Source organism: Epinephelus lanceolatus, chromosome 2 (genome assembly GCF_041903045.1).
Source record: "Epinephelus lanceolatus isolate andai-2023 chromosome 2, ASM4190304v1, whole genome shotgun sequence".
In the NCBI taxonomy this organism is placed as follows: Eukaryota; Metazoa; Chordata; class Actinopteri; order Perciformes; family Serranidae; genus Epinephelus; species Epinephelus lanceolatus.
In genome coordinates, this window is record NC_135735.1 from 15,714,692 (window position 1) to 15,742,277 (window position 27,586).

Genomic DNA, 27,586 nt, shown 5'->3' on the forward strand with positions numbered 1-27,586 from the left:
CTTCTCTAAATATACCATTGTCATTACTTTTTAACTTTATCACACAAAAACAGCCCATGTATATATAATAGTAATTACTAAATATCTATCTTACAAAAACCTATTTCAGTATATAATATAAATTACCAATAATCCGTGACTTACAAGTATAAACCAAATATACCAAATATAACCAAATATATATTAATATTACATATATATCTTCATCAGCTTGTCCTGCTATCGTTTTATATTTAATAAGTGAACATATGAATTATACAAAGTATGAATATACGTAATTCTGCCAATATATACTTGTTTACACCAACATACCCAAATGAACAGATAATTACTTATTTACATATTAATACCTTGTTAATTACAGACAAATAGAAAAAACATATATGTAGAGAAAGTAGACAGTAATCCCTGTGAGCAACTGGTGAATGTCAAACCCCTATATCTCCTGAATGTTATATATTTATTTCCTTTTTTAAATTGGTATATGCTTGGAAATTGCTTGAGCTCCCCCTTCAAAATGTTCCAAAACTTCACTCCACATATTGAATTAATTACAAATTAAATGATCCCCTTAAATTATAACCCCCCTCTCAGTCACTAAACAGTTTTTAATATTTTCTGGTAGCAGTTATTTCTTGCTTTAAACATTATTTGTGTAGTTTAAATCCATATATTAGAAAATTTTAATAAATTTGAATGAGTTAGTGTGATCATTTTTCCCTGTAGCTCTTAATTTGTATAAAAGCTGCTATGAAATTAAGTTTTGGGGATGGTTTCTGTCTGAATACATTTGGGTTGTGCCCTGAAACCTTTGACAATGACTGTATGGAGGTCAGGTGGCGCCCCCTGTCGTCAAACCTTCGAAAAACAGGAACATAATGTATTTTTCCCAGAATGGATGTAGTTGCTGTCACACCGAAGCTACTCCTCCCGAGCCTCTTCTGGAGTTGACCCCGGTTTACTGTCACCTGCCCGGCCTGAGTGTACCTGAACACATCCAGCTGTGTGACCGGAACACCAGGCTGAGTGTGTGTGTGTGAATACCGGCGCGTGAGTTCAACGTTAAACGTGTGTGTCGTCAAAAAACAGCTGGATGCTACTCAGCTAGCAAACTGTAGCCGAGCTGCAGCCCCTGCAGAGCGGCGAAGGTGACAGATAAATCCGCACTGCAGGACTGAGAGGATGGGTCAATGCCTGGTAAAGTACCTTAATAATCTACATTTACCAGCTGTGTTAATCTTAAACTCATATGTACAGATATCCAAGGCTTTGTTGCTGCTGTGTGACAACTCGTTCAGACATAACTTGGTGTGTCGTGTGCGTAGTGATCAGTGAGGATGAGGAGCCGCAGTAACTCAGGAGTGAGGCTGGATGGGTATGCCAGGTTGGTCCAAGAGACTATCCTGTGCCACCAGGTGAGTCCACACACACAGAGCAGGACACTGGACACAAGTAGCAACACCACAGTGTGGAAATAGTCTGCTGCAAGTAAATATACATGCATGTGCATCAAGATATGCTTGGTGTCAAAAGTACTTATCATCCAGCATGGCCCATTTCAGAAGCATATGTACTTTACTGAATTATACTTGTTGATGCATTACCATGTAGCGTAGGCGTAAATTTAGGAGAGGGTGCAGAGGACCCCCTCAATATTTATATCAGGGGTGTCAAACATACAATCTGGCCCACTGGATGACTCTGCACACCTTATTTGGTACATTTGTACAGGCTGAGAGGTGCCAGGTTTCAGGAGCAAGTTGAACACTCAGTAAGCTGTGTCAGACCTGTTTCCATTGGGACCAGTATACATTATTCTGAAATAACAATAGATACTCACTGTGGTCATATTTACTGATATTAAACATTGTGTGAAATGTTGTCAATAAGCAGCTTCAGTGGGCTACGAAAGAATCTGTATCAGACTTCTATCATAAAACAACATTATTGAAACCCTGTTGCTAAGGCTCTACCAAAACGTTTGCTTTGTAAAGGGTTTGTAAGACAGGGGATAATTTAACCTGCTTCCTTATAGCTACCACATTAGTTTGGTGTGGTGATGTCAGCATTGCTACACAGGAGTGGACATGTGTGGAAAAATGAGAAATGAGAATTCGACTGACTGTGAAAAAACAGACATATTGTTGAGACTGCACTTTTTCCTTGAAGGCTGCTATTCATTCTAAGATAAGATAAACTTTATTGTCCCATGTGGGAAATATATTTTGGGCACATAGTGTAACGTAGCTATATAGCAAATACAACCATCATATACAATTAGGACTACTGGGTGAAATAAATACCTCAAGTGTGTTATAACAGGTAAGGCTAAAAGAATAAAAGCTCCTTAAGGTTGCTCTAGCCCAGGAGATAATAATTAAAAGTGCAATAAAAACAGTAGTATAGAGAGTGCAAATAAAATACAGTAGGGCAAATGAAACTGTTGCAAATAAAAACTGAAGTGCTTCCAAAGTGCGCAACAGGTCAACAGTCACAACAGCAGCCCTGCTCTGCCAGGGAGACACAATCATTTATAAATGAATGATTGTTTGCAGTATGAACTTGTACCTCTTTACGCTAAAAAGAAGAAAACCATTTGGAGGTGTTGTTATTTACAGGCTGCAATGGTTTTACTGGTGCGGCCCACTGGAGATCAAACAGGGCTGTATGTGGCCCATGAACTAAAATGAGTTTGACACCCCTGATTTATAACATATGCACATGTCCCCTTCATAAGAGCATGCAAGTAGCAGAGAGCTATTATTTTTGGCATGATTAAAGACATTTGCACAATAAACTGATGCATAATAATCACAAAAAATGGACAGGATTAAGTGTTTGATTCTCAAAATTTTCTGGCAGAGGACCCCCAACCCCTGTTTTATACATGTCCCCTGCAATATTGGCACGAAACCTACGCCCTTGTATGTAAGCACAACTAACTACGAGGTAGCTTAATCTGTTATAATACATAATAGATTTGAGACTGTGATTCTGTAAGAAGGTTGTTCAGTCGTTCAATGTGTAAGCCATGTAATGGTGAAGTAGTTGCCCATTGACTTGTGTATGTGGGATTGAAGACTGTGTTTATCATTTTTACTTCAAAAATAGTTGAAGTAAAAAGCAACATAAACTGGAGTTAGGCAAATAAAAGCACAAGTACCTCAACGTCGTACTTGTGTAATTACGCTCATGAAATCCTCCGTTTTCTCCTGCAGAAGTACGTCAGACATGCAGATGTTTTGTTGCTGGTATAGGTTCAGGTTCAACCGGATTGAGTGGCATAGAAATAAACACGGCGTGAGCAAAGTTCAGCCCCTGCAGTAGGCTGAAGACCAGGAAACTATGCACTTTTATCTGTCAGTACGTCAACAGTCAACAGCTGTCTGTGACCCTGAGGGTCTACAGCTGAAACGGTGCCAACTTTCCTTACATAGCATGAATATGTGGAGTTGTTGGTTTGGGTTCAGAGGAGGGGGGACACAATTAAGTCTCTTCATCCAAAAAAGAAACTAGGAATTTCTGCACACTGAACCACAAACCCAATTTAAAGTCACAGTTATGCTGATTTATAGAGGCCTGACACGTTGATCATGCTTTATTTGCTTCCTTTCCTGCCTTATATTTCATTACTGTCAGGCAACAACAAAATAATTGACAACTATTTTGAAAATTGATTAAAAGTTTTAATCATTTTCAAAAATAAAAAATACTAAACAGGCTTCAGTTTCTCTGGCTGCTGTATTTAAACCACTGTGTGTCTGTTTCAGAACCCGGTGACAGGACTCCTGCCCGCCAGCGCCCAGAAAAAAGATGCCTGGGTGAGAGATAATGTGTACAGTGTCCTGGCCGTGTGGGCGCTGGGCATGGCCTACCGCAAGAATGCAGACCGCGATGAAGACAAGGCCAAAGCCTATGAGCTGGAGCAGGTATGTTTATGACAGAGAGACAGAGACAGGGTTAATGTTCACACCGGTGCCTGTTTGTTCTACCTGTTAGGGTGGGTTATTATTTTAGAGAAGCGAGCCTGTGGTGCATACCGCATCATATTTTTATCTGTATAGTTTGTGCAGTTGTAGGTTACAGTTAAACGAAAGTGCCGCATAAATCCAAAACAAAATAATTTATTCTCAGATTGATGTTTAAAACACTGACATAAAGGGGTATATGAATTATAATAAAAAATGCTAAAAAATAATCACTTTAGTGCTAAAACAAGTTTATTAATCTGCTGGTTGATTGGAAGAATTAATAGATTATAGAATCTGTGTATGAACTGATTCAAAATAAAAAAGTATTTGCTGAGAGAGAGCGCTGCAGCCGCAGCAGCAAAATAGGATGCAATGTAATCCCAACAGGCTTAGTGTGCTCTCAGTTTACGTCCATTAAGGGTGTTTGTTTTTGCCACTTACAGGCTCATATTCTTAATTTAACTGTCTGACAACATTACAGGAAAAAAACCTTGCAAAGAAATGAAACATTTTTCCTTACCTTTCATACGGTCTGTTTGTTAGTGTGTGTGTCCAAGTATCGCTCAAGTCAAGTCAGGATAAGATAAGTTCATTTTATTTGTACAGCACATTTCATACAAAAGTAAACACATTTTGTTTTACAGTCAAACACAGAAAACATTAAATAATGACATAGAAAACATAAAAAGTACTCCACATAACTGAACTAATCACTCAGCAAAGCAAACAGTGCACACACTCACACACAACTTACAGTTAGCACTCACAAAAGGACTACAACAGGCGCACACATATGCACAAGTGTATATATATACGCGCACACACACAAACAACCAGAAGCCTGAGAGAAAAGCAATGTTTTGAGACTGCTTTTAAAGGGCCAGTGTGTAATATTTGGCATGGTTTATTGTCAATCTGAATCTGAATCTGAATATTCTACCCATTAATATGTTTATACAAGTGTATGATCGCTATAAAATAAAATTTGTTTGGTTTTCGTAGCCTTATAATTATGCTTTTTTATATATATATATAGCAAGGGCCTTGCTTTAGAGAGGTCGCCATCTTGCGCCACCATGTATGTACGGCAGACCGAGCGGACAATCCAGCCAGCCAGAGAACGCGTTCCGCGTGTATAAATGAACCAACGAAGACAGCAGAAGGAAGGAAGAAGGAGGAGGAAACAGCAGAGAGTGTTAGTAGTTCGTCGATAGAGAGTAGTGAAAAGTTTTTTTAGTTATAAAGTTTGCGAATGGACCACACTTACCACGCAACAGGAGAGAATGAACCTGAACCGTCATCTGCGAGGACAAAAAGATGCAACTTCACTCCTTGTGATGCACTCTCTGCGGCGCTTTTCCTCCTGATGATATATCTCCCAACGATGGCAGCAGTAGCACCGAATCCCATTCTGTGCATTCAGCCTCTCTTCTCACCCGCTCAGCATCCAACACATGGAGTTCCTCATCTGTATGCTCCAGCTCAAACAGGTATGGCTCTGGGTCTGTGTCCGCTACAAGAAACTCTTCAAAATTGCGTTCAAAGTCGTCCATTGCAGCTACTATAGTCCGGAGGTATCGCTAGGCTAAATAAACAGCTGAGCTTTGTTTACCTGCTACGCTGTCAGTCAGTGTGCGGGCTGGGGATTGGCGGAGCAGAGAGGGGAGGGGGGTCCCCACTTAGTATGGCAAACGAGTATGTGTGTAAAGTTATGAAGTGTGTCTGTTACGCTAGAAGAGTCAGAGTTTGGGATGGAGTGGAGTGTTACCGCAGTTTCTGGAGTGCTCAAATAAACTGGCCTTTTTCCCTAACGCTCCTCTGGTCTCCTGCTCGTGAGGGATTCATTACAATATCGTAACATGGCTTAGATTTCTAAATAAACATTCACCTCGTCGCTAGATAGACCTACTCCTGGAAAAGTCGTGCGCAAGGCTTTTTGTCCCTACGAGGCCACCGTCATTTACCCGACAGGAGGGGTGAGCGAGTGAGCCCTGCAATCTAGAATTTGACCACTGATGTCACTGTTTTCAACCCATTTTACACACTGGCCCTTTAAAGGATGATACAGTTGTAGCAGATCTCAGGTTACCAGGCATCATGGTGACTAAATGCACCTACGCCTGATTTAATTTTAATCCTAGGTACATTCAGGAGACACATGCTTGAAGATCTGAGGGATCTGGTTGAGCTATAGCTAGAACAGGTCAGGAATATGTGTAGGAAACTCTCAAGGAGAAGCCTTGTCTTGAAATTTCATGTACTTTTCCACATTGTTGTAATTAGCTAAATGTTCAGTCATGACATTGAAAATCTTTTAGATAGCACTAAGCTACACTTTCTATACTCTAACACAAACTCATACCGGCACTCCTCTTTCCAACTCTTACTAATGTTTCCACTGTTGTGTTCTTGCAATGAGTGACCTCTCGCGAGATTTCAGAACAAGACTTCTCCTTAAGTGACACTTGGTCACACAATAACAAACAGACCAGCGCAAGGTAAAGAAAATCGTTTCATTTCTCTGTGGGATTTTGTCTGTAACATTGTTGACAATCTGAGCCTGTCAGTGGCAAAAACAAGCACACTTCAATCAGGAGAGACTTGTTCTGAGAGAAAAGAATATTTATTTACATGTGCACGAGTATGAGAGATGTGAAATGTTCCAGGAGGGAGGTAAAGACGTAGTAGATTAGGGATCCTTCCCTATGGAGCCCAGACACTGGTGGTGGTGTTGATAAGATGAAGAGGGAGCTGAGGATCAGGGTGTGAAGAGAAATGTGCTTTTGATCAGCTCGTCCTTGGCTCTAGATGAGGTGACTGGAGGTGAATGGGGTGGAGGAGGGAGTGGCGATACCGCCTAAAATGACCTCTGACAGGAGCAGAGAGGAGAACAGGTGTAAAGTTTGACAGCAGAAACATGAATCGCTGAAGGAGATCCGGGCAAAGTTTCATTGGCTTACAGAAAGGAAATTCACATAGTCAGCTGATTGGGAGAAGTGGTGGGAGTGGGACAGAGAGAGAACTGTAAATGGATATAACTTAAAGGAAGTCTTCCTGATTGAGTTTAGGCTGAGCTACATTTAATGGATGTGAACTGACGCTGCACAATTGCCTGTAGGGATTACATTGCAGCCATGAACGGATTACTGAATGGGCCCACTGGTGGCAGGGTCTCCTCCATGCGCTTCATCTGAAAAATGTCATTCAAATTAATGCTCAAAAAGAGACAAATGCAAGAAGACCACGAAGAGATGCAAAACAAAGTCTGTGCATCCTGGGGGTGGGGCCTTATGCATATCCGTGCATGGGGCCCATTGTCTCATGTGCCCGTAACTGCAGACTGCTTTGCTTCTGCTGCAACAGAGCTCTCTCTCAATAGTGGAACAATTCCAAAATTGTTGTTTCCATTAGTCACTTAGAGTCAAAGGCATGGGAGAACAGGGTCCTGATTGAAATATACTTAAGTTTCCCTGAAACGAAGAAAGAACAAAGTCTTTCTTTTATTCGTACTGCATAGATCATATTATCACAAAATACATAATTTGGATTTTGGCTGCAAGAATCACATCACCTTTAGCTCTGGTAACTTGGAATAACTTTATAGATTTAATGTTCAAAGGTAAATCTATAAATTAAAAACAGTGTTTGAGATATCTTTTCTTATAGTGATGTCCAGTGCTTAGTTACTGTCGAACATCAGTGACTACGAATCCTTGAACTGAGCTGAATAAAGTGATTTGAATCAGCAAAATATTATTGATTTTCAGCTTCTGCTAGAAACAGAAAAAAATGGTTTGTAGTGAAGTTTTGTTTGATTTTTTTAGTTGACGTAATGCTGTTGTTTGTTGGCAGAGTGTGGTGAAACTGATGCAGGGACTTCTGCAGTGCATGATGAGACAGGTAAGACACATCCTATACTGGTTGTAGAAAATATGATAAGCCTGGTCTGGTTCTGAGAAATCTCAACATGTTATCTGTGTTGCTGTGTTATTTAAACACTAAACAGCTTCTGCAGGTTTCTGACCACAGTCTATCTGCACAGACACGTCAAATTGACATCGATAGTCACTCAGAAAGATAAACAAACCAATAATTAACAATATGTTGGCATTCTCTTTGTTGGAATCAAAGTGATAGTGATACTGCAGTAGCATTGTGTATTGTTTGTTACTGTTGTCTTCCATTACTGGAAATAAGATGAAGATGCCTAATTTACATCAGAGCGCTCACTGCAGTGCTCAGGGAGCTATGAGGCAAAGAGGCATAATCCTCTGCTGCTGAGATATCATCATCATCATCATCATCATTATCATCATCATCATCATCATCATCATCAGAAATGACTCCTGAGACTTACTGGGATGTTGAGGAGTAAAAAACAACAGACAGAAACCTTTATAATATTGTAATCTTGTACAAGGAGATATGAATAACCAGATTAATTCTTTTCCATGTCCGCATTTTGTCCTGCATATGATCAATAACAAGATATGAAGCATAAGTTGGACTGTGTGCATGTAAACATGCTCCTTGAGATCTATGTATGTTATGCACATTCTCAATAACAATATCATAGTGTACAAAATTCATTAATTTTCTGTAACCACTTATTGTGTTGGGGGTCGCAGGGGGCTGGAGCCTATTCCAGCTGACATTGAACAAGGGGCAGGGTACACCCTGGACAGGTCCCCAGACTATCACAGGGCTGACACATAGAGACAGAAAACCATTCACACTCACATTCACACCTATGGGCAATTTAGAGTCACCAATTAACCTGCATGTCTTTGGACTGTGGGAGGAAGCCAGAGTACCTGGAGAAAACCCACGCTGACACAGGGAGAATATGCAAACTCCGCACAGAAAGGCTCCCCCACCCTGGGAAACCTCTTGGTGTGAGATGACAATGCTACATTTCTAATATAACCATCAAGCAGGGGAAAGGAAGATAAAACAAACTCTGCTAATAATGGAGGTTATAAATCCAATCAATTTATTCCAAATTTGAAAGAATTTGTTCTTTTGGATGCTGAAAGAGTAAATCAGCTTTTCCATTTTAAATATTTCCACTTCATTCCTTACTTTTTCCAGAGTATGTGGTTCTGGGTTTTGGCACTTTTTAGTGATTGATTTTTTGCTTGCTGCCAGAAGGGCCTGCAGCAGCAGCTCATAATCCCTTCTCTGTTTCAGAAACAAAATGTGACCCAGATAAGGAGTCTCCACTTTCAAGGGTATTTGAGTCTTAACACCGTGCTTAAGCTTTTGTGGATACCCTTTCAGTATAAACTCAGTCTGGGACAGTTCAGAATACATGAAAAAAATCGGCTTCCATTGAGCCACATTGTCTGCAGTATGTCAAACATGTATTCTTGTATTTTTCTTGGTGCAGGGTCTGAAAATATCTTTTATTTCTTCCCAAAAAATGTTCTCTCTAAGCCATGGAGGTAGTTGAGGACCATGGAAAACTGCAAATTATCCCTGAAGCCTCCCTAGAAAGCCAAATCCCTGCTTCTTTTCCACACTTTTCTTTAATACACAAGGTGTTTTCAAAGACACATTATACAGCCTAGAGATACACTCATATGGTATCGAACTAAAAGCTCATTTCAGGGTTTTATATAACTCAGATTCTGCTGTTGATAAGTTCATAGGTCTGCACTACTGATTAAAATAAGTTACTTTGATGTATAAAATATCACTGATTTCACATGAAGTGGAAAATGGGTTGTTTGAAAACCTGTGAGGGTCAGTGTCCATGTAATTGCAACATCCTCCGTTCTCGTCGGGCACCATTTTGTTGCATGTCCCCACCTCTCTCCTCTGATTTCCTTTCTCCCACAGTGTAATTATAAAATATTGTCAACATTTGTCAAACAAAACAAAAACATTTTCATTCTGACCCTGTCACAGCCCTTTTTTGCGACCCCCTGGTCAAGACAGACACAGCTGATATGTGTGTGTGTGCATCTTCATTTGTCTTCAGGTGGCCAAGGTGGAGAAGTTCAAACTCACCCAGAGTACAAAAGATTGCTTGCACGCCAAATACGATACTCCCACCTGCGCCACGGTGGTTGGAGACGACCAGTGGGGCCATCTCCAGGTGGACGCCACCTCCATTTACCTGCTGATGTTGGCACAGATGACCGCCTCAGGTACAGTTGTGATGCAGAGTAGTATTTATATACAGTACAGGCCAAAAGTTTGGACACACCTTCTCATTCAATGCGTTTTCTTTATTTTCATGACTATTTACATTGTAGATTCTCACTGAAGGCATCAAAACTATGAATGAACACATGTGGAATTATGTACTTAACAAAAAAAGGTGAAATAACTGAAAACATGTTTTATATTCTAGTTTCTTCAAAATAGCCACCCTTTGCTCTGATTACTGCTTTGCACACTCTTGGCATTCTCTCCATGAGCTTCAAGAGGTAGTCACCTGAAATGGTTTCCACTTCACAGGTGTGCCTTATCAGGGTTAATTAGTGGAATTTCTTGCTTTATCAATGGGGTTGGGACCATCAGTTGTGTTGTGCAGAAGTCAGGTTAATACACAGCCGACAGCCCTATTGGACAACTGTTAAAATTCATATTATGGCAAGAACCAATCAGCTAACTAAAGAAAAACGAGTGGCCATCATTACTTTAAGAAATGAAGGTCAGTCAGTCCGGAAAAAATTGCAAAAACTTTAAATGTGTCCCCAAGTGGAGTCGCAAAAACCATCAAGCGCTACAACGAAACTGGCACACATGAGGACCGACCCAGGAAAGGAAGACCAAGAGTCACCTCTGCTTCTGAGGATAAGTTCATCCGAGTCACCAGCCTCAGAAATGGCAAGTTAACAGCAGCTCAGATCAGAGACCAGATGAATGCCACACAGAGTTCTAGCAGCAGACCCATCTCTAGAACAACTGTTAAGAGGAGACTGCGCCAATCAGGCCTTCATGGTCAAATAGCTGCTAGGAAACCACTGCTAAGGAGAGGCAACAAGCAGAAGAGATTTGTTTGGGCCAAGAAACACAAGGAATGGACATTAGACCAGTGGAAATCTGTGCTTTGGTCTGATGAGTCCAAATTTGAGATCTTTGGTTCCAACCGCCGTGTCTTTGTGAGACGCAGAAAAGGTGAACGGATGGATTCCACATGCCTGGTTCCCACTGTGAAGCATGGAGGAGGAGGTGTGATGGTGTGGGGGTGTTTTGCTGGTGACACTGTTGGGGATTTATTCAAAATTGAAGGCACACTGAACCAGCATGGCTACCACAGCATCCTGCAGCGACATGCCATCCCATCCGGTTTGCGTTTAGTTGGACGATCATTTATTTTTCAACAGGACAATGACCCCAAACACACCTCCAGGCTGTGTAAGGGCTATTTGACCAAGAAGGAGAGTGATGGAGTGCTGCGGCAGATGACCTGGCCATCAGAGTCACTGGACCTGAACCCAATCGAGATGGTTTGGGGTGAGCTGGACCGCAGAGTGAAGGCAAAGGGGCCAACAAGTGCTAAACACCTCTGGGAACTCCTTCAAGACTGTTGGAAAACCATTTCAGGTGACTACCTCTTGAAGCTCATGGAGAGAATGCCAAGAGTGTGCAAAGCAGTAATCAGAGCAAAGGGTGGCTATTTTGAAGAAACTAGAATATAAAACATGTTTTCAGTTATTTCACCTTTTTTTGTTAAGTACATAACTCCACGTGTTCATTCATAGTTTTGATGCCTTCAGTGAGAATCTACAATGTAAATAGTCATGAAAATAAAGAAAACGCATTGAATGAGAAGGTGTGTCCAAACTTTTGGCCTGTACTGTATGTGTCCCTTTTCTGTGTGTTCATGTTCTCTCAGTAAATTATTTGAGAATGTGTTTTTACCCAGTAAATCTTTAGTATAAAAATGCCAAACAGAAGTATTTGGATTTTAAAATGGCTGAGACTATAGCAAACAGCTGTTCACACAGCTTGGTCAGCTTCCCTTCTCGAAAACACTGCAGTTCCTCAAGAGGAACAACTGAAGTACCCAACCACAAGTTGGTCTCTGAGTATGTCATGTTATCACACAGGTCTCTGCATCATCTCCAACCTGGATGAGGTGGCCTTTATCCAAAACTTGGTCTTCTACATCGAGGCTGCCTACAAAGTTGCGGTGAGTAACTTTTTAGGAGGTTTGGTTCTAGAAAAAAAAGGCAAACACACAGGAGACGTAACTGAAAGGAAACAATCAGAATAAAAGCCCCATCTGAGTGTCGAATGGGGCTGAAGACTAAAAGTTGAAAATGAAAAAAATCTGGAGTAGAGTAGTTAGAAAAGATGTGAGCTTACTGTAGCCTTCTCATCTCTGCTTGAGGCTACATTAGCAGCTACTAGCATCTCTGGTTCTGCTGCATTGACTCTCCGTCATGAATCTGATCTGTTACAGCAGTGCAATGCTAAATCAATGGAGAACTTTTTAAAATGTGATGCCCACAGCAATGGTGCGGAGAAATGGGGAGAGTTTAAAGACTGGAGAATTTGTAAAGAAATGATGTCATTACCTTTTATCCCTCTGTAGGATTATGGGATGTGGGAGCGAGGTGACAAGACCAACCAGGGCATCCCTGAGCTCAATGGCAGCTCTGTAGGAATTGCTAAGGTACAGGTTATTATTATCAGCATTTATGATACATGATACATTAATGACAATGACAAGAATATGTTGTATAAAAAATGTATTGGTGCATGGATGTGTGTGTTGATTTGTGTGTGGGGTGCAGGCAGCTCTGGAGGCCATAGATGAGCTGGATCTTTTCGGAGCCCACGGAGGGCCGAAGTCAGTCATCCATGTGTTGCCTGATGAAGTGGAACATTGTCAGGTACCGTTGGCTTTACCTTCAGCCATCTTAGCATCATCTCTGCTCATCTTTCTCCCACTGAGCTTCCCTGTGTGTTTCCCCTCAGTCCATCCTGTGCTCCATGCTGCCAAGAGCTTCAACTTCAAAGGAGATAGACGCGGGCCTTCTGTCGGTCATTTCCTTCCCTGCTTTCGCTGTTGAGGACGCCGACCTGGTGGCCATTACTAAGTCGGAAATCATAAGCAAACTGCAGGTACAGCTTGAGCAAGACAAACACAATCTGCACAGAAACACTGCTCCGTTTAGTATTTAACCCTAGCATGCTAACATTTGTACTATTTGGTATCATTTCAGGGTCGCTATGGCTGCTGCCGCTTCATCAGGGATGGATATCGTTGCCCCAGAGAGGTAAAATATAAAAATAAGTCACACTCTACGCCTAAATCATGAAACAAGAGAAGACGTGCACCTTTTGAGTGGATGTCAGCGGATGGTTTCGTATGATTTTTCTTTCTGTTGTAAAACAATTGTGCATTGTGTGATTTAAACTACAGTTTGTTTTGTCACTAGGACCCATCTCGGCTGCACTACGATCCTGCTGAGCTCAAGCTGTTTGAAAATATCGAATGTGAGTGGCCCGTGTTCTGGACCTACCTCATCCTTGACGGTATCTTTGCTGATGATCAAGTGCAGGTAACAAAAGCAAACACACTGGTCCATATGCACTTTTAGCTGTACTTACACAGTCATGTATTCACTTTAAATGGCTGCTTGTGCTGCAGATGTGATATTAAACAAATGACTGTGTGTTCTGTTCAGGTGCAGGAGTACCGTGAAGCACTGGAGGGCATTTTGATCAGAGGGAAGAATGGCATCAAACTGTTACCTGAACTCTATGCTGTACCTCGTGATAAGGTATTCCATCAGACAAATACAGCAGATGCACCTTTATTCAGGTCATATCTAATGCATGGTCTGATAAAACCTACAGACCAGTCTGAAGATACTTCATGAAGATGACGGGACTTGGTCTTTATCTTTCAAAATGTTTGTTTTTCATAGAGTAGCTGAAAAATATGCAGATGTATTCTTTTTTGTTAGAGTCAAAAAACCTTAACAAGAATATTTAGCAGTCAAATGAGCAGACCAGGTAACATCTGTGCTCTGACATTGTGAAGGCTCTCTCTGCTGTCATGTATCTTGTTTGAATTTTTTTCATCTATCTTTAGTTCTGGTTAATTTCATTTATTTTTTAGCTCTGTCCACTGATTATTTTGTACATTTGACCAGTATAAATGATGGCATCAACGTCCTGTTTATGTACTGGATTCTCTAAATGCAGTCATCGCTACAGATTTTAATGTTTATACACTTTGCAAATAGTGTCAGGGATCATGTGACTATACTGCATATGTACCTCTGTACCTGTACATCAGGCAGCCACTTTTGAATGAGAACAAATGTTGCATCTCACAGGTGGAGGAGGAGTACAGAAATCCTCACACGGTGGACAGAGTGGCCATGGGACAGCTGCCACACATGTGGGGACAGTCACTCTACATCTTGAGCTGCCTTCTGGCCGAGGTATTCACAGGGCCGCTGTACACCTGCTCTAATGTTGGCTTGCAACTCAGCAGCTGCCTGTTATCCTCAGTAATAATACCCTAGTCTCTGTCTGTTTCACTTTTTCTTTCTGTTTTAAGGGTTTTTTAGCACCAGGCGAAATAGATCCTCTCAACAGGAGATTCTCTACAAACTTCAAGCCAGATGTTGTGGTGCAAGGTTGGTGATTGATCATTAGTTTGAGGGAAATACCAGCCAAGAGGTTGGATTAGAAAATAGTTTGAATCCCAGAAAAAGTGGAAAAATAAAGAAGAAGAAGACACACAAAACTTCATAAATAGACTGTCAAAGACTTAGTTCTAACGTATGATGTTATCATTGGTTTATGTGCAAATTTCCTTGTAGAAGGCAGATAATGATGTATTTATTTTATATGTGTGTGTCAGTTTGTGTCCTCGCAGAGTCGGAGGAGATCCAGGAGTTGTTAAGTGATTATGGGATTGTGGTCCAGACGATGTCAGAAGTTCTGCCTATCAGGGTCATGCCCGCTCGCATCCTGAGCCACGTCTATGTCAAATTGGGTAAACAAGCACTCTTCTCCTTAGCTTACAGGTGTGCAGGTGTCTATATGTGTAATAATAACATTAACATGTCATCACAGGGAACTGCAAGAAACTGAATTTGAGCGGGAGGCCCTACAGGCACATCGGAGTTCTGGGAACGTCCAAATTCTACGAGATCAGAAATCGTTATTATATATTCACGCCCCAGGTAAAACTAGCTTGAGATGTTGTGTTGTTCATAATTACAGTGACTATGTTTACATGCACAAAATATTCTGGTTTTTCCCCTTTTCCTGAAATGACAATATTCCTACAGAGCAGTTCACATCGCTAACTACAGTGAATATTCCATTAATATTTACGTTTTCATGCAGCATTGCGTACTCTGATTAATGTGCCCTGACATGTCGTTTATAACATAAAAATGTGATAAAGTGGAACAGCTGTAGCTGCTTGGGCCATTTGGCGTCTTTGCATCAAAATAGTATTTTTTCGGAGTATCCCGACCGTTGTGGACTTGTCTGACCATATGAACACAGCCTCCCTTTCATTCCATCACCCACCTTCTTGAAAAAGTCGGCGTCGGTATGAGCGCATATCCAAAAACCTGTTGATATCCAAGTCTTTCATAATATTTAAACATAGGTGAGTTTCTCTTTCTAAGCAGAAATGTGGGCTTTTCTTTTAAGCATGTATCTCTACCCCAGCCTTGCAAACTGAGGGCAAGTTTGGTTGTGTACAAGGCGTCTATCACAATGCACAGAGATGATCGTACACAAGCACAATACTACTGATTAACATTTCTTTATTTCTTTCTTTTCTCCAGTTTCTGGATCACCACCATTTCTACCTGGCACTGGACAACCAGATGATTGTGGAGATGTTACGAACGGAGCTGGCCTATCTCTCCTCTTGCTGGAGGATGACAGGACGGCCCACACTCACCTTCCCCATCACCCGCAGCATGCTGGGTAATAAGGCTCTAAAGCCAAAGCAAATCAGTCTCACAGACCTTTATTTTCTAGAGTTAATTGAGGTTTTGGTGTGTGTAACTTTGCATTTAATATGTGGTTACTAAGCATGCAGCCTTGATCTTGAATGCGCACGCTGTAAATTTCCTGCTATTTTGTCAAATTATTTCGATGCACTTCACAGCATTTATTTACTCTTTATTTCCAGTTGAAGATGGAGATGCGCTTGATCCATGTATCCTAGCAACCCTCAGGAAATTACAGGATGGCTATTTTGCTGGAGCCAGGTCTGTTTCCATCTTCCAACACAGGACATCGTACTATTACTGCGTGTTAAAATGTGTGTAACATGACAGTGTTTGTCACCTCTCTTGTGTGTGGGGGTGTTTTGTGTGGATGTTACTACAGGGTGCAGATGTCAGACCTCTCCAGTGTCCAGACCACCTCCTTCCACACTCACCTCAGCTTTCTGGATGAAGAGAACGATGACAGCTTACTCGAGGATGAAGATGATGACGATAATGACTCATATGGAGAGGAATATAACAGCTGTGGGCCCTCAGGTACTTACTGATGAAGTGTGTGTGTTCCTCTCTGTAGTATTGAACTGAACTGTAAGTACTGAATTGTATGTGTTTTATTCCAGAGGGCTCAAAAGACATGTTTGACCAGTACCTCACTCAGCTCCTCCACAGCACCACCACCACCAAGTGCCATCTTCCTCCCATCCAGTCAGGGCAGCACCACGTCTTCAGTGCTGAGCACACCACCAGAGACATCCTGTCTTTTATGGCTGAGGTCCAGGGACTGAATATGCCCAGTGAGTTATTAGGAATCTAATGATTAGTTGAATTCTGTTTCCTCTTTGATCAGTGATCCCTGTAATGCTGCTGTCGATGGCCGGGTCTTAAATTAGGTTGATGTTAAAGAAGTACTTCACTGCTGGAAAAATGGGGCTGTCTGTGCAGTAGAAAGACAAAAATACTTTTGAAGTTGGTGCTACATGACCAGAGAAAACAGAGGAAATATCCAAATCTAAGACAATATTATGTCTCATATCACAATATTGATGTGATATCTATATATTATCCCTACTTCCAACTCTAAATATATTCTGATGCTGAAAGCAACAGCATCAAAAAGCCGACTAATGACCTTTCTGGTCGACTAACCTTCGGTCGACTATTAGAGGGGCAGCCCTAACTGGCAGAATCTCAAAAATAGTCCTCTCTCACTTCATAACACATTGTTATAATATGTGTGTGTTTTTCAGAGTCTTCCATGTATCTACCTGTGACTCATCTTAAGAACAAACGCCGCAAAGCTCTCAACCTACTTGAAGTTCCTCTTCACCCTCAACATGTTAAGCAGCACAAGGTAGGCACTGTGTTCATCTTGTGACTTCAGTGTTGCTCTGTAGTGTATTAGTCTCACGCTGAACTCCTTCACAAGCCCCACAGTGCTGGTGATCTACACCTGCCTCGAGACTCTCATGGCAACACAGACTTTGCAGCGTTGGTGAGGCAGCTGAAGGAGTGTCCGACTCTGCAGGACCAGGCTGACATACTCTACATCCTTTACGTGATGAAGTACGGTCATAGAGATTGTCATCATTGTTGTGTCAATAAGTAAACTATGTTATTTTTTTATTTTATAATGACCCATCCTGTGTTTTCCTTCTGTTGAGCAGAGGAGCTGAGTGGCAGGTGGAGTTGTCAGGTCCCGGGCAGGGCGGGGTCAGCGTGCGCTCCCTGCTGGAGGAGCTGTATGTTCAAGCTGGAGCCTGCAAAGAGTGGGGACTCATCAGATACATCTCTGGGATATTACGCAAGCGAGTGGAGGTCCTGGCTGAGGTCAGTGATGAGTCATAGTTGTTTTTTATCTCAGCTGACCAAGGGGTGGTTCGGAAGCTTTTTAGAGACTTTACAGAACTGTCTTTTGGGCCATGGAGCAGGCTAGTTGAGTAGTATAGGTTACCATGGTTACTGAGCAGGGATTCATATAAGCTATAGTTATGGAACGGCTTGTTCACTTAAACTAGTGAGACCTATCAATATTAGCCAGGCTTTTCCTTACTCTGCCTTGATGAAATAACCCTCTACTGAATTCTTCTTCTTTCGGCTGTTCCCTTTAGGGGGCACCACAGCCAATCATCTGCCTCCATCTAACCCTATCCTCTGCATCCTCTTCTCTCACACCAACTGACTTCATGCCCTCTTTCACTACATCCATAAATCTCCTCTTTTAGTCTTCCTCTAGGCCTCTTGCCTGGCAGTTCCAACCTCAGCATCCTTCTACTGATATATTCACTATCCCTCCTCTGAATATGTCCAAACCATCTCAGTCTGGCCTCTCTGAATTTATCTCCAAAACATCTAACATGAGCTGTCCCTCTGATGTACTCATTCCTGATCCTATCCATCCTCGTCACTCCCAAAGAGAGCCTCAACACCTTCATCTCTGCTACCTCCAGCTCTGCCTCCTGTCTTTTCCTCAGTGCCGCTGTCTCTAAACCAAACAACATTGCTGGTCTCACCACCGTCTTGTACACCTTTCCTTTTAATCTTGCTGGTACTTTTCTATCACACATCACACCTGACACTCTTCTCCACCTGTTCACGAAATAATCCTCTACTGAACGACTTGTGCAAAACAGTCTCCTCCACAGAATCAATAAATTCTGAGATAATTTTCAAAATAATTTTATTCTCATAAAATCTGTATTTGTCTGTTCCCCAGGCCTGCACAGATCTGATTTCCCATCACAAGCAGCTGACTGTCGGTCTGCCTCCTGAGCCCAGGGAAAGAGTCATCTCAGTGTAAGCTGCTGTGGTGCTCACATTAAGGCTTCATTGAATTAATTACCACATAATAAACCAACTCCTCTTCCTCACTGTTTCCTTTCAGCCCACTTCCTCCTGAGGAGTTGAACACTCTCATCTATGAAGCCAGCGGTCAGGACATCAGTATAGCTGTACTCACACAGGTAACTCTTTAACCATATTGACTGTGACGGGATGTTTACAGACACTGACCTTACAGCTGGGTGTGTAAATGTTTTTGTCATACAGGAAATCATGGTCTATCTGGCCATGTACGTGCGCTCCCAGCCTGCTCTGTTTGGGGACATGCTCCGGCTCAGGATAGGACTCATCATGCAAGTGATGGCCACTGAGCTGGCTCGTAGTCTGCACTGCTCTGGTAAGAAAATTAAACACCAAACTGTGTTAACGCACACAAGCTACCCTGCACAGTGAAAACTGAAAAAAGATGTGTATCGTCTTTGTAGGGGAGGAGGCATCTGAGAGTTTGATGAGCCTGAGTCCATTTGGCATGAAAAACCTGCTGCATCACATCCTCAGTGGCAAAGAGTTTGGAGTGGAGAGGAGCAGTGAGTGTTGGCCTTTTTCTCTGTCTCTCCTTCAGAGTATGTCTTTACAGTGCATGTGTGAGTGTTTATTTCAGGAGTTGTTTTGCAGGCTTAGTTTGAGTAAAGAATTGTACTTTTTACATTTTAAGTTAAGCAATTAGGCTATGAAATAAGTTGGAATGAGCCAAAAACAAAGGAGCTGAGAAGTAATTGTAACAGGCGGAAAAAAATCAGGTACATTTATGGAATTTGAACATAATGAAAAATGAGAATAAGTAGTTAATCAGTAGATAAAGTGAATAGCTGTTTCATTTCACTTTTGTTTTCAGTTGACACTGCAGCTGCAGTAGCTGTTAGGACCTGTTAACTTCATGTTTTTAGCCATGCTAGCAGCCCCTAGCAGCATCTATTCAGTAAAATATCTCAGCATCTACTTGACAGGTTAACACTAGACATGTTGTCCAGATGATGGGTCTCGTTCATGAAACATGAGCAGAATTATTTTGTGTGTGAACTGTTCTCAGGAAGCAATTTATGTGTATTTCGGCATTCTTCAATATGTTAGTAGCTCCGATCTTTTCTTAGTGGTTTTCGGTGATATAGTGGTTAGCATTGTCACCTCACAGCAAGAGGGTTCCCGGTTCAGACCCAGGGTGGGGGAGCCCTTCAGATTCGGGGAGTTTGCATGTTCTCCCCGAATCAGCATGAGTTTTCTCCAGGTACTCCATTTTCCTCCCACAGTCCAAATAACATGCAGGTTAATTGGTGACTCTAAATTGTCCATAGGTGTGAATGTGAGTGTGAATGGTTGTCTGTCTCTATGTGTCAGCCCTGTGATAGTCTGGTGACCTGTCCATGGTGTACCCCGCCTCTCACCCAATGTTAGCTGGGATAGGCTTCAACCTCCCTGTGACCCCTAACAAGATAAGTGGTTACAGAAAATGAATGAATGAACATCTTCTTTGTAGTGCCCATGTTTCCACATTACGACTTAAAGCTCATGAACACACGAAAGTCAAAAAAACAATTCCCAACTCAGGGAACTAGCATGGCTGTTGTATGTATGTGTGTGTTATTTTTGTTAATTGACATACAGGAGCCTGAACAGCTGCGTTGATCTCATCCATGCATATGGTGATTTTTGCATCGGCATTTTAAGCCTCTTGCACAGGAAGATGATTTTACCATTAACAATCCTGCCTAGTTCTGCTCAGCCTGTTTGTTTTTTAACCAGGGGAAGAGCTGTCAATGTGCACAACACCAGACAACTTTGGCGGCAGTAACTAGACTATAGTATATGTGTTAATAGCTTTTTGTTTGTATGTTCATTTTTGTTGCCGTTCATCAGTGCGCCCAATCCAGTCAACAGCCACTAGCCCTGCCATCTCCATCCATGAACTCGGACACACTGGAGCCACCAAGACTGAACGCTCAGGAATACACAAGCTGAAAAGTGAGATAAAACAGGTGGGAAGCACAAATAGAAACGTACATAGTAATGAGATTTGGCATGTGCTTTGATCTGTCTATCTATCTATCTATCTATCTATCTATCTGTCTATCTGTCTATCTAGTCTAACAGTGTTCTTGCTTTTGGTTGCAGCTGGATGACTCTCGGCCTCTCAGTGTGGGTTGGGTTTGATAATATTTAGCATGTTTCTAACGTTAGTATAGCATCCAAACCGACAGCTAACATTGTGCGAGCCACAGCGCCCTCCATAGCCAGAACGACTCTCATCATCTTCATCACACATCACTAGAAGAACATGCTTTGCTTCTCCTCTGGGTGTCACACAGTAGCTGTCTCTGTCAGATAGGTTTTTGTAGAAGAGAATGACATTTTAAATAACTTTTCTACAAATGCATGAACTCCTGAACCAATCCAGACCCTCATAACTGATTTTGTGACCGCATTACAGCATGGAGTGGCATCGTGTGTTTGTCAAATGGTCTTTCTTGTGATTTTTTTCCCAAGAATATTTCTGACTCAAACTCTACAGATCATCCTCGGTAGCGTTGTGCTCCGTGTGGCTGCAGTATCGCCATGACCGAAGTGTGTGAACCATGTGAACCATCTCAAACTGTTCTCTGTCATCTGTCATCTGTATCCATGTTTAGATCCTCAGCGGCGGTCTGTCCTTGGGTAGCAATGTCACGTCTCCCCGCTCCACGGTAAACCATTCCACCTCATCTGCTTCAGATTAACTTGGTTTGTCCTCTCCAGGGTTGCCGTAGTTTGAATACATGTGCAAATGGAGCACCCTCACCCTGAAGGCATTCTTCATTCATAATTCTTTTTTTCTGTAGACACTAAAAGATGTGTCCATGTGTCTCACTGCTTTTAAGGATAAGGCTGGTGTGATTTTATCTTTTTATTTTTGACAATAAATGTGCTAAGACCAAAAGCAAAGTATAATTTGTGTAGTAAAAGCCTGATCTAGCTTCTGTCTGTGCTGTAGAACACCATTATTATGCAAAAACACATACTTGAGAGACGTAGAGCTGCACAAGGTGACATTTTCTGTCATTGCAATTAACACAGCTCATGTAACTGATATTGAAACATTTCTTCTTCACATCTTCCTGAGGTTTCTTCTCTTTCTTATCATGTTAAAGTTTTTTTTATGGAGTTCTTTATCTGAATTGAGGGTCCAAGGATAGAGTGAGTCGTATGTTGCACAGATTGGAAAACTCTTAAAGTCAAATTTGTGAACTTAACTTTGCCTGCTTTGGGACAAGCTGAGAGGAGCCACACTTGTTGTGTTAATCATAATAAGGTGATATGTCGGACAGTAATTTGTGAATGAGGTACATCAGGCAAAGACAGCACTTGTTAACAGGCTTAATTTATTGTTTTGTGTCACTAAACACACTAAAACATACATTAACACCAGCCTTGTCCTTTAATATGTCTGCTGAAGTGTCTTATATCACCAAGTAATAAGAGCATGATATCAATATGCATGAATGACTGCATGGATCGTGTCACTAAAGTATTAAAACTGTCACTTTGTGTGTGTGTGTGTGTGTGAGGAGAAAGACGACTACTTTGGTAAATATTTCAACCTTATTTACATGTATTTTTTTGGTATGACACACCTGTGTATGCTATTATTCTTGTCAGTGCACTGAACACAGTGTTTCCCATACATTGATTGCCCTCTCGCCCTCTGTTTATCAGACCTTCAATGAGACAAGAATCAGCCACCCCAATGTCCCTTCCTGTCGCTTCCCGATGCTCCCCAGCAAGGAGAGCAGGCAGTAGCTCAGGAAACGATCCTTCAGTCAGTAGCTTCAGTCACTTGAATTCAGCCAGTGCAAACCCCCCAGCGCCAGGTGTCACAGCAGGCTGGTGGCCATTAGCAGCACCGGGTCTAATATGTTAATAGATATGTCGAGGAGTTGGTTCTGTCTGGTCCACTGGAGCTGGGGTTTGGGCTGGCTGGATTCATGTTGCTGCAGCCGCTAACTGGAGCTGCCACCTGCTCTACTCCCTGTAATGTGGTGTGAAGTGGTAGGGAGTGACGCAAGACACACTGTGATGTGAGGCTCTAGCTAGTGTTAGCCACATAAACGTGAACTTTAGGACGCAGCCGTGAGCCTTGAGCTCTGGTTAGCAAAGGCTAAACTATCAGCAACATTTTTTTCTCCATCACTGAAACTCTTTGCCGATACTGACACGTTTTATTTTGTTTATTGTCAGACTCTTTTTTTTTTTTTTCGACTCTCTTTTTGATAAGCCTGTCTTCCTTTCTTTGGTTGCTTCGCAGTGTAGGCAGTCATTGCCAATGCTGGAATAGCAGGTTTCTCTGCAGGTTTCGCTGTAGAATCAGGCTTTCACTGAAAAGAAGTGCACGCGCATCTGCATTTGTAGGAATACAAATAGGAACACCCTCTTAAAAATGATCTGCGATTGACCAGAGTCTCCCTCACAGCTTAGATTTTCTAAAGCCTGAAAGGTGGTGCAGAAGTCTTGTTTTCCCTCAGTCCACTTAATTACAATATACTCAAAGATTTTGTGGGATTTTTGCCCAATGACTCCAGGATTAAACTGCCTACCCCAGCTTTAAAGTACATGGAGACAAGGTTGGAAATTGGTAAAGTGGTCTTTTGAATATGCTCTAACAGTATCTTCCTGTGCTCTCACCACAGCGCTGCAGCAGCCCCTCCACCCCCAGTGGGATCCTGTCCCCAGTGGGCACCGGTCCAGGAGATGGACAGCTTAACTGGGAGGACAGGCAAGGCCAGTGGCTGAGGAGACGCAGGCTGGATGGAGCTATCAACAGGGTACCAATGGGTTTCTACCAGAAGGTCTGGAAGATCCTACAGAAGTGCCATGGCCTGTCCATCGATGGCTATGTGCTGCCCTCGTCTACCACAAGAGAGGTAGCATCCTGCAGACCTGCTGGATTGAGTCTTCCTCTGTGTGTGTGTGTGTGTGTGTGTGTGTTTAACTCTGTGTTTTGTGTGAAGATGACAGAGGGAGAGATCAAGTTCGCAGTGCAGGTGGAGTCTGTCCTGAACCACGTCCCTCAGCCAGAGTACCGGCAGCTGCTAGTGGAGACTGTGATGGTTCTGGGCCTCATAGCTGATGTGGACGTGGACAGCATCGGCGGCATTATACATGTGGACCGCATCCTGCATCTGGCCAATGACCTCTTCATCAATGACCAGGTAGTGGTCAGAGAGATACATGTTTGTTTGAAAGGGCGTTGACGTGTATTCGTGCATGTGAGTTCACTCTGTTCTGTCTCTACAGAAATCCCATAGTGCCAGTGATTATTTCCTCGAGAAGGACCCAGCCACCGGAATCTGCAACTTTTTCTATGATAGCGCCCCCAGTGGCGGCTTTGGCACCATGACCTACCTTTCTAAGGCAGCCATCACTTACGTCCAGGACTTCCTGCCAAGTACCAGCTGCCTGATGCAGTGAGACAGCAGACTGGACGTGTTTTATAACTTAAGGCTCATCTGACCAAAGGCGGCAAAGCCTCTCATTATCAGCTCATACAGCTCATGTGGTGCTTGTGAGTATTCACCCGTCAATAAACACTGTAGCTCTCATACCCCGATGTAACATCATAGCCTTGGCAGCTGATTTCAAAGCACTGTCTCAGAATTTATTTTTTCCTTTTTTCGAGTCTGGATTGTGAACTTATTTATTACCTAAACATGCTTCTCATATGTGTGGTTTTCAGGACTTACTAACATTCTGTATATGCAAGGATATAAGCACATCTCTGTGCTTTTGGTGTTGTGTGTGTGAGAATATTATATAAACAGTGAACTGTCTCGTAACTGAATATATAATTTTACACAGCTCGGCAGTTATCAGAGTAAATGTTTTGATGATTTGTGCTCACAAATGATTATTGTCCTCAAATCAGTAGTTGATTCTTCTCTGTTACTTTTTTGTTTTAGATTTTATTAAGTAATTAAATAATTTATTGCGCTACTGTAGTGGCTGACCTTGAATATGATGGGAAAATAATCAAATGTTAATCATGAAATCAAATTGTAGCCTCAAATTACATCATTTAAACATATTATTATCATTATTATTCATTCATTTTCCGTAACTGTTTATTCTATTGGGGGTCGCGTGGGGCTGGAGCCTATCCCAGCTGACATTGGGCGAGAGGCGGGATACACCCTGGACAGGTCACCAGACACATGGAGACAGACAGCCATTCACGCACACATTCACACCTACGGCCAGTTTAGAGTCACCAATTAACCTGCATGTCTTTGGACTGTGGGAGGAAGCTGGAGTACCTGGAGAAAACCCACGCTGACACAGGGAGAACATGCAAACTCTGCACAGGGGGGCAGGAGTTATTATTATTATTATTATTATTACCTCTGACAGCTTCCAGGCTCTTTATAATTCAGCGCTGATGATAGTGAACCTTCCTTGTTGTCGTTTTGTAATAACATGAACGTGTATGGGAACAAGAGTTGTAGTTTTCCTTGAATGCCTGGATGTTTTTGTCCTTGTGTATGTGTTGTGTGTTTTGTACCATGAATGACAATTAATCCATTTGTCTGCATACAAAGGTCACCCCAGGGTTTTACTTCTGATAATGTGAGTCAACATTTAGCACGTACCTCAACATTTTGTTTATTTACATGTAGTGAAAATAAGTATGCTGGGGTTTAATTCTACTTTAATACACAGTGGTGTTTTATATGTCTACAGTGTGTATATATGCAGTATATGCATGATGTATTCAAAAAGAATGAAATGGAAGTACCAGAGGGGTCTGGAGTATGTTGAAAAGGGTCTTTGTAAGTCCGAGACGAATGTTATCACACGCTTGACTGTAAGATTTGTGCCCAGAAAGGAAAAAATCTCATGGCTGTGATTGGGAAAGCAAAATAATGAGAAACAGGGATATGTTATATTTTAATTCTACATCTACTCAACAATAATCTAACAAAAATAGAGAGAATTAAACTAATATATATAAATATTTTATTATTAAAAACATTATACAGATCTCCTATTTAACAATTTAAAGACATGTTTGCATATTTTAACAGGCTGCTCATTTCCATTAGAAAATGTTCATGATATTTTCAAAGTATGTTCATACAATAATAAAATCATTTCACCAACAATGATGACCTGTCATTTATCTTTTTACTGTTTGCCACATGTCCTTTTGTACACCAACACTGGATATCCTTGCCTTGTTTTTACATGTCCAAACTGGCCCCTCAGGTCTGCCAGTCTAGGTCTTGTAAGTGTTCCACAGTCCAAGTTAAAGACAAAGGGTGATCGAGCCTTTTCAGTACTTGCTCCTCGGCTTTGGAACAGCCTCCCATTGAGCATCAGATCAGCTGACTCTGTTCACGTCTTTAAATCTCATCTGAAAACGTACTACTTTACATTTGCCATTCCTGATAGTTAACAGACTTATAGTGTGTATGGCAGTATGTATGCATGCTTACAGATGTGTATGTGTTTAAGTGTATATGTTGGTGTAGGTGTATGTATATGCTCATGTTTTATTAGTATCACTTTTGTATTTTCTTCTGCACTCGAAAAGTGCTCCACTGATAAAGTACTATCATTATTATTGTGTTGGCTTCTGATATTCTGAATAAATATTAAAACAAGAGCCTAACATGCTCTAAAAATCTACCTAGGCAAGTTTTAAATTTGAAATAATGTGTCATATTCAGGAGTCTACTCTCAGTAATAGCAAGGTAGCAACTCCACAATTTAAAAGTACAGCTAGCTTCCTGTCAGGAGGTCATGTAAGTGCCTACACAGTACAAATATTTCTGTCTAATTGCATTTGCTCAGTTGTAGAGGTGACAGGAGGCTGTGGTCTCCAGGGGGCTTCTTGTAGCAAGTTACAAATCAACATAAATAAAAACCTTTGTGGTCATTTTGACTCTCAGTGGTGACAGTTCCATCATAAGGCCACCCCGGGCCCTCACTGAAACCTGCAAACATTGAGGGGAACATTGGGAAGTCACAGTGTTGGTCTCTAAAGGGAGACAAACACTCTTTGATTGTGTCAGAAAACTGAGCTCACAGGCTGTGTTTCTGATCAGAGTTGAGTAAACCCAGGGCTTATGAGCCTGAGATGCTGTGTGTGAAGCATGTAGGCTTCGTGTAACAGTACAGTTACAGTGATGAGGTGGGGTCTGGGTCATCCATTGTCCATTCCTTGTTTGGTTTCCCTTACATGTGCTCAAAAAGTGTCAGGAGAAATCAGATCAACATGTGTATTATGTGTGTCTTTATGTATCTGAGAAAAGTTGAGAGGCTGAGCCACATGGCCTTTGTGACCACAGCATTGTTATTTTGCAACCCTGTCTTGTTTTTTCTCATTATATCAGTGAAATCAAAGATAAGGTGAGATTTCCAACTAAAACAGGACGGAGAGGTGGGCCATGACGTGCGGTGAAGTTGAGTGTAAACTGTTGAGATATCAGAAAGACTTTTATTTCAGTATCTGTGGCTACTAATCCTGTAACTCTCTGAAGTAATGTGAGTAGTTTCCTGAAACCACTGCAGGCTGATTTGCTTACAAAAGAGTTTCCATGATAGAAAACAGAAAAAGAGGAGACTAAATAAAAGCCTTGCAGATCTATTTACACATTAAGGCATACTCTGAAAACTAACAAACAACTACAGCTGTGGCATAAAAGTGGTAGGAGTTCAATATTTTCCCATTAAGTAAAAGTTAATTAAAAGGGGGGAACCTATTAGGCCTAGGCTAAATAAGACTGACCCACAAATTTCACAAAATATACTTATTTTGATTAATAGAGATAATCTGTGTATAAAATATTTAGTGGA

The 27,586-nt window shown here is 41.7% G+C and overlaps 1 protein-coding gene across 4 annotated transcripts; it reads left to right on the top strand.

Moving 5' to 3' along the window:
* Window positions 1–872: 872 nt before the first annotated feature.
* Window positions 873–25,890, top strand: phka2 (phosphorylase kinase, alpha 2 (liver)). Of its 4 annotated transcripts, XM_033627377.2 has the most exons (33): window positions 873–1,197; window positions 1,326–1,415; window positions 3,771–3,929; window positions 7,824–7,871; window positions 9,955–10,123; window positions 12,035–12,117; window positions 12,523–12,603; window positions 12,725–12,823; window positions 12,909–13,055; window positions 13,157–13,210; window positions 13,373–13,495; window positions 13,622–13,717; window positions 14,279–14,386; window positions 14,506–14,584; window positions 14,812–14,946; window positions 15,027–15,136; window positions 15,755–15,899; window positions 16,108–16,186; window positions 16,308–16,462; window positions 16,546–16,719; window positions 17,173–17,276; window positions 17,352–17,488; window positions 17,590–17,752; window positions 18,639–18,718; window positions 18,807–18,885; window positions 18,971–19,100; window positions 19,189–19,290; window positions 20,618–20,736; window positions 20,873–20,896; window positions 21,388–21,441; window positions 23,422–23,655; window positions 23,743–23,943; window positions 24,029–25,890. In XM_033627377.2, exons 2-33 carry the CDS (start codon window positions 1,338–1,340, stop codon window positions 24,200–24,202), a joined length of 3,723 nt encoding a protein of 1,240 aa, XP_033483268.2. In that variant the 5' UTR covers window positions 873–1,197; window positions 1,326–1,337; the 3' UTR covers window positions 24,203–25,890. The 4 variants fall into 4 exon arrangements, with proteins under 4 accessions (XP_033483268.2, XP_033483287.2, XP_033483277.2 ...); XM_033627396.2 differs by lacking the exon at window positions 21,388–21,441; XM_033627386.2 differs by lacking the exon at window positions 20,873–20,896.
* Window positions 25,891–27,586: the final 1,696 nt, after the last annotated feature.